Below are 10,958 nucleotides of genomic sequence, written 5' to 3'. Positions count from 1 at the left end.
CTGCTGTTCTTTCAGTAGTAGCAACACAAAGTAAGTGAACAAAAACTCTCTGGTATTTTGGCCCAAAAAAACCCCCAAAACACATTGACCATTCTTATGGGGTTTATGATTTTTTTTTCTACTTTTATGAATTTCAACCCATAATCTTTGTCACAAAGTTTAATAAGCACATCTATGGTTTTAAACATTATTTTGCGTACAAAAATACAGCAGTCACGTGAATAATTATTCTTTATGAATATCCTATTTATCACTTTTTGAAATGTATCTACTCTATAAAATTAAAAGAGTGGGTTTAGAATCAGCATATTTTCTTCTGATGAAATGGAAACAATCTAGTTATGTGATACTGAAAAATATTTGGGTCTAATCAGACCAATCAAAATGATCTTTATTATCAATAAATGAATCTGATTCTCTCCCAAAACAGGAAGGAAACAAGGGAAGACAAACTTTTAAACAAAGTTGTGGGTTGTTTGTTTTGGTTTTTTGCTTTAATTTGCAGATTATGTTTGGACTTGTTCCCTGCACACGTTTTCTTTCAGGCGTAGTACTTATTACCATCAGTTCTCACGGAAAACTAAGTCCTAGCAAATGTATGTGGAATACTATATTCATATTTATTAGTTAATTTGTTAAAACATATATAAACATTAAACTATAATGACTCTATAATACCACAATGAAAAGTGCCTTCTCTACAGTATTTCTAGAATGGAGTAATGGGTAAGCTGCATCCAAATTTCTCAACATAACGGACAACCCCTTAGAGTCACTTCTGGAAATGAGATATAAACTGTACCCATTCCTTCTACCTTCCGTAGTGGTTAATGTTCGTACATAAGCACACTTAAGGGACATGCAGGTTAATTTACTCCGAACTATGTTGATGTTCCCTCCTACTCTAAGTCAGACATATGCAGGAATAACCCAGATTTCTGTTTCAGTTAGTTTCCTAAGAAGTGAAAACATGCTGAAGGTTGTTTTCTGGGGACCAATTACTTTTAACACAGGATATTTACAGGTTTGAACATAAAGTATTTTATTAGAGAAAATGTGAATTGAAAATTACTGTTTGGAGTCTACTATCATTAACAGTCACTATTTCTGTTCAACTAAACATGCCCACAAAGAAGGTTGTAACTACATTTTATTGTGGAAATACCTGGTCTCCTACAAATGTTGGGTGAATTTCCATTGGGGCTTTATGCTGCATTTATGATATAATAAAACTATTATGTTTTCAACTTTCATTTAATAATCCTTTGTATTTATACACAGGGAACATACTCCCTTTTTATGCGAAAGACGGCCAGACACTCTGTGACTTTTGTAAGTGCTTATTTTTCCATGACTCTATGATGTGTTTATATGTACGGTCATAAAAGATTGACTTAGGATTTCAAGTTCTTAAAGAGGATTTTGATTTTATTTTTTTTTAAGGGATCTGTGCTTTCAGGGGCTTTATAACTATTTTAAATGAAGAAAATAAAATATTTCAGATAGTAATGAAAAATATTTGTAGTGAAGTGCAAAGTAAACAAACAGATTTTCTAACAAAAGAAAACAAAGGACTTCCCAAGAAATAGCTTCTTTGGATATTTTCATTCTGACATCAATAGCATTTACAAGCTATCAAACATCTGAAGTATCTGTGTTTCCATTAAAAGCTTTTGTGTATGTTTATTGATAAAGATTCCCTTCCTTCCCCTCCACAACCAAACATGTAACACAGGCATCTAATTGCACATATTCATTCTTAATTAAAAAATAATAGAAGTATAAGATTACGCCCTGATATCCTTCATACTTTGCAACATCTTCATGCATAAGGCTATTGAAACAATACTTAAACACAGCGCAGGATATTACTCAACCTGGGTAAAGAGAGTGTCAGAATATTATCCTAACAGTGGTAACCTTCATAGAACAAATAAATGTTCTTTTCTAGAAAATGAAACATTAGATATCAATATAAAAAAAAAATAAAGTTTGACATACACTTAATCATGAATTGCAGTGGGCAAACATAATGCCTAAACTCATCAAATACGTTATGAGAGCTCGAACAATGAGAGCAGACGTTACCAAATGACATAGAAACAGGTCAAAGAAACAAGGTATGGTAGAAAAGGCATCAACAAACTTGCAAATCCATTAAGCAAAAACTATTTGGACACATCAATTTAAACAAAACCATGTTATAAAATATAGGATTTGTATGTTTTCCTTTAAATGCTTGCTTCCACTACTTGCTGAATAGAAATACTGAATTGCTAGCTGAAATAAACTATGCATTATTTTGCTTAATTATCACAAACACGTGTTCACCAACAAAGCCAAAAAAAATGCCAAAATAAAACCTAGCTAGAGTTTCAGTTTTGGAAGCAGAATTCTTTTTATTAGGAAGTACAGCATTCCTTTAATTTTTTCCCATGCTACAAACATTTCAGTCTACTTCTAAAAGCTCTATAAACTCGCATACATACAAATTACTGGCTTAATAATTTCTTTCTGTCCTTCTACTTTACCTTGAGTGTCCTACTCCCAGTTCATCTATTTGTAGCAGCTTCTCATATAGGTATTCAGGATAATTTCTGAGGCTCACTAGTGGCTTTGATAGAAACCTCGTAAGAAAAAGTTAGCAGTATTTGATGCAAGCATCAGCAAATAGTGTAAGATGGCTAGATTTTAGATATACTCCAGAAGACTTTTTTCTGATTGTTGTTGGTTTTTGTTTGTTTTAAGATGGAACTTACCTTTTTCAACTGTGCTTCCAACTTACTACACTCTTCTTTCTTTTGTTCTATGGCTATTTCTAAAGACTTAAGTTTGGAGTCTCTTTTCAGCCCTGCTGATGCCAATGAAGATGCATGTTCTTTGAGATCGATTAAACTAGACTGAAAAATGACCAAGAGTAAACAGTTAATTCCTAGTCACCAGGACACTACCTTATTGCCATCTTAGTGATCACTTGGATCCTGTTCCCCCTCCCCTTCCCCAAAAAGAGTTGACACAGAGATAAGCATTTATAGCAACAGACACTATTTTGAGAATACAACCAATTGGAACCACAGGAGCTGGCGTGGAGTGAAACACAGAAACACTTGTAATACAGACAAGCTGACATTATATTCTGGAGGTACAATGAATTTGAAGTCTATTGATCTAACTGACAAATAAGAACAGGAGCAACAATGGAATATTTGAGACTACTGGAGGCTTATATAAAGGAAGAAAGTAGAGATAATGACACACAACTATGCAAGAACTAATTCAATATTTTATATACAAAAGTATTATGAAGAATGCTTAAGAAAATAGCAGTCCAGAAGCTGACCACCAAAGTGGCAGAATTTCAGTACTTAAAACAATTCAAGAGTAATCCTAATGCACTTTCTTTCATCACAATAACACAGATAGAAAAGCATAGATTTTACTGGAAAGACTGACCTCTTTTTCTGTCAGTTCAGCTTGTAAAGCATTAACTTTCTCCTTCAGGTCTTTGTTTTCTTTTTTATAAGATTCAATTTCTTCAAGTCTTTCTCTGTCATCTCGCTCTCTTTGCTCCTTCAAGCGCTCTATTATTCTTTCCTAACAAGGGAATGAATTGCAAAATGGAAAAGTTGGGAATCATTTCAGAAAACAGAGAATAAAATTTCTTTACATTAAGTAGCACTTAGAAAAATCAACCTTCAGAAGCAGAGTATGAATGGAATTAATGGTATTAAAGTCAATGCAAGATTTCCCCTGATTTCAAAAGCATTAGATCGAAGTTTATAATACTTGGTAAGAGTAACATAGTACAGAAATTTCATTAAATATCTATACTGATATCAATATGTTTGATTATGTGACAGATATGAAAAGTGATTAATTTCATTAATGTATCTCCTGTATTCATAAGTGATTGAATTCTTGAATAACAGTTCAAAATAGAGAAGTCATGACTGGTTTACTCAGCTTGAATTTGGCTATGTTTTTGGAATGCTAGTTGACTCTACAGTGCTTGCAAAAAGTTTTTAAGGTTCCAAATCTAATTAGAAATCAATCACTTGCTAACCATCAGTAACTTACAATTTACATGTCCTACATTTTGAGAGGAAAAAAAGGGGCTGGGAGGGAAAAGCCACCCAAAACACAGAAACACTACCCTGATGCAACTTATGTCATACAAAGGAAGATCTTTCTCTGTCTAATTAACTGTAATCCTACACACATTTAAACTCAGCCATGTTTTTAAATATACTGCTGAATCCCAATTACTATTCTAACTGCTGAAAATCACCACTCAAGAATTGGGTGATGAATTCAAAGGGTGAAATGTAAAAAGCAGATGCAGTAGTATGGTTTTGTTACACTTTGACTACATTCTTCAAAATCACATTCTACCAATACTTGAAAAATGCAAGTAACAATCAAAGAGAAATATTTAGGGTAAAATAAAATAACCACTAGAACTGCATTTGAATCAGGAATAGGTCAATTTAAGCAGAGTATCAGGGGAATTACTAGTATCGTTTTGGAAGGAGTAGTCAGCAGGGCAGTGGAAGCAACATCATTTAGCTAAGTTAAACCTACATGGGAAAAAAATGCATCCTGACTGATGAAGTTCTACACTAGCAGTGGCATGGCTCAGGTAACACCACCAACATGCTCCTAGATCCTCTTCAAGTCCTGTTGTACGCATGCTTGAAATCTCCAAAATGGAGCTTGATTGGGATCAATACTTTAAAATACTGTTTCACAGAACTGGTCAACATGATTGAAAACTAATATTAGAAAGAGAGAAAAAGCTCATGCTAATTCCTTCTGTTCATAATTCCTTATACTGTCATATATACACAGACACGCACTACATACATATATGTATATATACATACACACAGACACATATATATATGTGTTACTACACTTAATGTTTACCTTTACCTGAGAGTATCAATATACCTTCACCTGTGGTTATTATACCTCAACAAACACTACAATGCAAGCAACATTTAAGCAGTTGTACGTCCCATTCTGATTTGTAATAAACTTAGTCATTATGACAAAGAAAAATACTAATTCACTATCAAAGTTAGCTGAAGTAGTAACAGCACCATTAAAAAGTATATATCATTCAGACAGTCCTGGTCACTCATTTGTTTTCTCCATACACAGGATGTGATGTTTCTTCAAGCCCTAGAAGATCTTCTGAAGACTGCTTCTGTGGTTTTTAATGCTCAAGGCATATTTTGCAAAAAGCCAACTGTCAACACCTACATGCATAAAAGGAGCTTAAACTCAAGGCTGTGATTTTCATCCCAGCAGTCTCCAACCTTGGAGATACTCAAAACCCAGATGGACAAGATCCTGGACAAACTGCTCCAGTTGACTCTGCTTTGAGCAGCTGGGTTGGACTAGACAATCTCCAGAAGTCTTGGTTCTGCAGTACTGTTTACTAGGAAATGGAACACAGTGTTTTCAGAAGACAGGGAAGTTTTCTGTAGGTGTTCCTTTTTATTTTCATCTTATATATGTATCTGCCTCCCAAAAAGCATCTGTTGAAGATCTCCCATTTATTCACTCTCCTATCATTTAAATGCTGTTTTATCTGCATGTATAAAGTTTAAAACTGATAACCAGTTTCTGTATGAACTGAATAAATATTCTGTTATTTTAAATTACTGATTTAAAACTTGATTACACTTAAATCAATTTGACTTTAATCGGTCATGCATTTCCCTGAAAAAATTTAAGTGCCAATTCAAGAAATAGAAAAACACAGCTTCTAATATTGATCTTTGCATATTTGGAAAGTCTCTAACGTTTGTGGTTACTTATTAGACAGCTAACTTCCACTTACATAATACTGGCTTCCAGCTGTAAGAATTTGTTCCACCAATAGTCACCACTTTAAAAAAATACATTACATGAAGTATTTTATAATACTAAATATAAATAATAATAAATTATTAACATTTAATGCTATTAGAAGGTTTTTAAACAATCAGATAAAGATCTTTACCAAATAAGTAGTTATATTTAAGTCTGTAAATAAACGTACTTTGAATCTTTCAGACATTGAAAAACGATGAGCACTATACTGTGTTGGAATAAGAATATTGGTATAGTTATTTTTTGCTGCCCAGTTCCTAAGGAAAACTTTTTCAAAAGTTTCATAATGCTACTTTCCTTTTGCATTTAGCATTCCCCTGACATCAGGGACTCCTTTTCCCAATCTACCTACCTGAACATACATATTAGGAAACTAGTTTTACTGTAAGAATCTTCACAGAAAACAGTGTTGCCTACTCATATAAAACTCACATTCGTACTTACTTCATTCAGAAAGAAACACATATTGATGACACAGAATGTTCCAGTTTGCATTTAGTAAAAGAGATGGTCAAAACTAAGGTTAGCAGGCTACCTAAAATTAAATCTATTTCCAAGACAGTATCAGCTGTCTATACACTGAGACCTCTGGAACTGCAGATGTAGACTACTTCTGCCTTCATTCGGCCCAATGGCAAAATCTCCCTTTGAATCATTCCTTGCAGGATTTCAGATAGAAATGTGCTCATACAGAATGAAAGTCCTTCAACAACAACACTGTTGAGTACTACACAAATGATAAATCAGCAAATGTATTACCTTTTCTTTTTTTTTTTTTAATGTTACTATTTGCTGGTTTTGCTAATATAGATTATGTGAGAAAGGGATGATATATTTTAAAACAGAGAAAGGGAAGAGCCGTGGAACTACAGGCCAGTCAGTCTCACTTCAGTACTCGGCAAGATCATGGAGCAGATCCTATGCTATGCTAAGTACGTGGAAAATAAGGAGGTGATTGGTGACAGCCAAAAAGGCCTCACTAAGGACAGTCCACGCCTGACAACAGTCCACGCCTGACAAATGTGGTGGCCTTCTACAACAGGGTTACAGCAGTGGTGTATAAGAGAAGAGTGACTAATGTCCTCTACCTGGACTTGTGCAAAGCAATTGACACTGTCCTGTACAACACAGTGGATAAGTTGTTCAGTCTGAAGAAGAGAAGGCTCTGGGAAGAGCTTAGACCAGTCTTCCTGTACTTAAAAAGGTCTACAAGAATGCTGGAGAGGGACTATTTACAAGAATATGTAGTGATAGGACAAGGGGTAAATGGCTTTAAACTGAACGAGGAGGGATTTTGATTAGGAAGAAGATCTTTACTGTGAGGGTGGTGAGGCACTGACACAGGTTGCCCAGAGAAGCCGTGGATGCCCCATCCCTGGAAGCATTTCAGGACAGGTTGGATGGGGCTTTGAGCAATCTGGACTAGTGAAAAGTGTCCACTGTGACAGGGGGTAGGAACTAGAAGATCTTTAAGGTTCCTTCCAACCCAAACCATTTTATGATTCTACAGGGTACTTCAGGTTATTCTGAGTAACAAAAAATAGAAATTCTTAATCCCTTGAATATTAGTGTTAGAATGCCAGCCTCCTCTAAGTGGAACAGTTTAATAACCATTCAGAATGCACCTAGTGATATTCAGGCTTAATTTTATACCATTTCCCTCTTTAAGATTTATTTACCTATATGATTTTTTTCATCTATAATGAATTAAACATAACACTATTTCATCTTATTAATGAACAGTATAATTCTTTTCTCAGTCAATCACAAAAGACAACTAATTTATCTGTCAGCTGCATAAGGCTAAATGTCAAAAATGTGTTAAAAGGCCCTAATATACCATGTTTTACTTGATTAACAGCTAACTTGCAGAAATCCCAACAATGTGTTCTTGTTTCAGTCTTATTTGCATTGGCAAGCTTTCCTTATGCACTAATCTAGGACCTCACAGGTCTAATCTATTTAGAATTTTTATCGCAGAAGCACTTTATCACAGAAACAGGAACTGAATTGCCACAGCATATAGCTCTATTATCAGACATACTCAATTGCTTATCTGCTGTACGCTGCTACAGTAGGACCAACTTTATAAATATCAGCTTCATGAAAGCAACCTCTTGAACTGCTTTTGGCCAGTCCAAGAGCTGAGATACTCTTTGAAAAGTTTCTTGTTAAAACATCAAGGAAGCTGATAGCACTTCTCCATATTGTGATTTTCAAACTAGGTGATTTTTAAGCTTATTTTTTGTTTATTGCATTGTAACCTTTATTGTTGTTAACTGTTTTCAGTATTTAGGAGGGGATCCAAACTTAGGGGTAAAGGAGTGAATTAATACCTTTTTCAGTTTAATTCTAAAATGTACTCAAAAGTGACTAAAGTTGTGCTGATTTGGTTCTGATTCCTGGCAAGAGAACAAACTGTAACAGTAATATTGCCAGGAAAACACAAAGATTAAAAGGAGTCATTTTGGGGAATTGTGATGCTGTTTTATGATGTCTACAAAATTTTCTCACTTATTGTTACCAGTTACTGGGTCAGAAAAAAGAAATCAAAGAGACAAACACTTGGAAAAAACTATCTTCATGAAGAATAAGGACCTACATTTTCTAATTCAGAGCCAAAATCTCAATCTGAGTATTTTCAAGAACAATGAAGGAAAAACATAAGTATTCAAACATTTGAGTTTTGGACTTTAAAAATAGCCTCATAATTCATTCATATCATATGATCATGGTTTTTTCTTCCAATAGAAACTAAGGAAAGCAATTAAATTCCATTTCATTGAATTGTGGTTAGCCAAGCTGCTATAAATAAATAAGATTTCTGTTTTAAAAGAGCTTCTTGGAGTAGTTTCTTCATTATTTTTAAAATTAAAATTCTAAAAACTATTGAATTGCCAAAGAATTAAGGTAATGACAAATATTTCACCTAATCTCAGAGTAGAAAACATGATGCAGCTACAAAGTAGGTCTGATACAATTTCTACTAAAAGCAAATAAACAAAAAACAAACAGTTTATTTCCATGGAAACCAGGTGTCCTTGAATGAAAGCAGCAGCATCTTTTCTTGAGAGTGTTACAAATTTAAATGTATAAAAGTACTTATATTGATGCACTTGTTAATGAGAAACTTGTCACTAAAGGGTTCTTGTTTTCTCCTATTTGGACAAAAATCTATTCCATTTTTCTACCAGTATTTGCAGTGGAGAAAGTAAATAACTATTAATAAAGTCTGTAGGTCTTAAGAATGTTACTGCAGATAGGAATACGGATAAGAAAGGTTATTGACTCAGGGCAACCAGGGTGAGTTGGAATGCTGGACTCAAATAGGAATGACGCACATATGTAAGTATAAAATGCCAAGGTATTTAGCTGCCAGGAGCCACCAGAAAGCTAGATGTACTAGTTCATTTGGAACTTCTAGAAGATGCCTGCTGGCTTCTTTCAACATAAAAGTACGTCCCAGAGACTACACTTAAGATTGAGAAATCTACCCTTGAATGAAATTGAGCATGATTCCTTTGTACAATGAACAATGAAAATCATAGAGATGGAAGCTTTCACCCTGGAAATTTCTTCTTCATTGTGTCTAATGCTCTAAGATTAACTACCCTGTTTCTCAAAAGCCGATATTGATTCTACTCTGCAGTGTTGCCTTTCTCCTCCTTTTTTAATCTAATATATTAATCATTCCTCAACTGTAAAAAGATTTCCGAGTGACTGGGACTGACTTTTAAAAGTTATAAACCTCATTTCTTAGAGGGTATTATTTGATAATTCTGTATATGTTTTTCTAACAGTAACAAAGTAGCATTTTTTAAGTAATAGAGAATGATAAGCATATCACTAACATCTTGAGTACTTCCCTTTACAGACTGCCACCTAACTTCCAACAATCCCTCTATAAGTGATTGAAACAGTCACCAGAAACCACACCATAACTAAGCTTCACGCAACTTCTCAAAAGCATTGGCTTACAATAGATAACATTGCCTTCATCAGCTGCATAAAGACAAAAGTCTCTGGCAGAGGAAAACATCCCTTCCAGCCCTAAGCACTCTGTGATTCATTGTAGGTGTGTCTCAGAGTAGCCTGCAAACACTGCAGGAAAGATGCCATTCTCAGCTGACTGTATGTAAGCAAAGTGACTACTTTGCACAGAATTCAATCTTAGAGACCCCATGTGAGTTCTAATCAGTTCCACTTGGAAAAACCACTAATCGCACTGATTCTTTTTAAAAGTGTCTGTTCATATATATCCATTCAATTCCAAATGAAGTTGACATGAACTGCAAAAACACATTTCAGAGAAGCATCTAATTTTTGAAAATACTAAAACTAGCATCATTTCTCAAACTTTGAATCTCCATCAAATCAATCAGATAAAGCTTGACACACAATTTTCATACCATCAGGGTCTCCAGTGTTGCCACAAGAAGTTATCATATACCCAAAGAAATTTTACAGCACAATTTTTAAACAAACTCTCAGACAAATCCTTACTAGGATACTGAAAAATAATACATCCTGAGTTTTAGTAAAATACTACTATTTGTATGTCTGACATTAATAGAATATTTTATTTTCAGATACACACTGAACTTCATCAAGATTATACAAACTTTTACATTTACTAAAGAGTTTACATTTATTTCAAAAGATTTTAGAATGGTAGGAGTACAAAATGACTCAAAACCAACTCTTTAATTTGGGTTAGGTTTTAACCCAGTACCTCTTAATCTTGTATTTCTGGTAATGAGAAGGCGACTATACATGATCTATTCAATACCTCCACACTAGCTGCTTCTAACTCTGAACCCTAGAAAACTGTCATGAATTTAATATTTTCAAGAGAGAAATAACATTACAATTGAAGACAGATTGCAACTTCGTAAATTACCCAGCTAAGAAGCATTGCATAAGTGCGCTTTCTCTGAAGTGCTGCAGATATAACTGAGGCAGAAAATGGGATACAAATGGCTTTTGACAATCTACTTCATGCTCAGTCGCACAGGAGAACTGGCAAGTTTGCAGTGAGAAACTCACTCTGCTCTGTACATTGACAACCGTAGCATCAT

At 34.4% G+C, this 10,958-nt stretch overlaps 1 protein-coding gene across 1 annotated transcript in view; it reads right to left on the bottom strand.

The window, feature by feature from the left end:
- LOC104403353 (ERC protein 2-like) overlaps positions 1-10,958 on the bottom strand; it is a gene marked incomplete at its 5' end in the record, with an annotated part of 105,955 nt that overhangs the window by 68,595 nt on the left and 26,402 nt on the right. Inside the window, 2 exons of the mRNA XM_010011460.1 lie at positions 2,760-2,900; positions 3,454-3,594. Of these exons, the coding sequence (XP_010009762.1) occupies positions 2,760-2,900; positions 3,454-3,594 (282 nt within the window). The remainder of the gene's footprint in view (positions 1-2,759; positions 2,901-3,453; positions 3,595-10,958) is intronic.

The sequence above is a fragment of the Nestor notabilis genome, unplaced genomic scaffold, assembly GCF_000696875.1.
Source record: "Nestor notabilis isolate BGI_N333 unplaced genomic scaffold, ASM69687v1 scaffold33, whole genome shotgun sequence".
Lineage (NCBI taxonomy): Eukaryota > Metazoa > Chordata > Aves > Psittaciformes > Psittacidae > Nestor > Nestor notabilis.
This window is presented reverse-complemented; position numbering and strand designations above follow the sequence as displayed.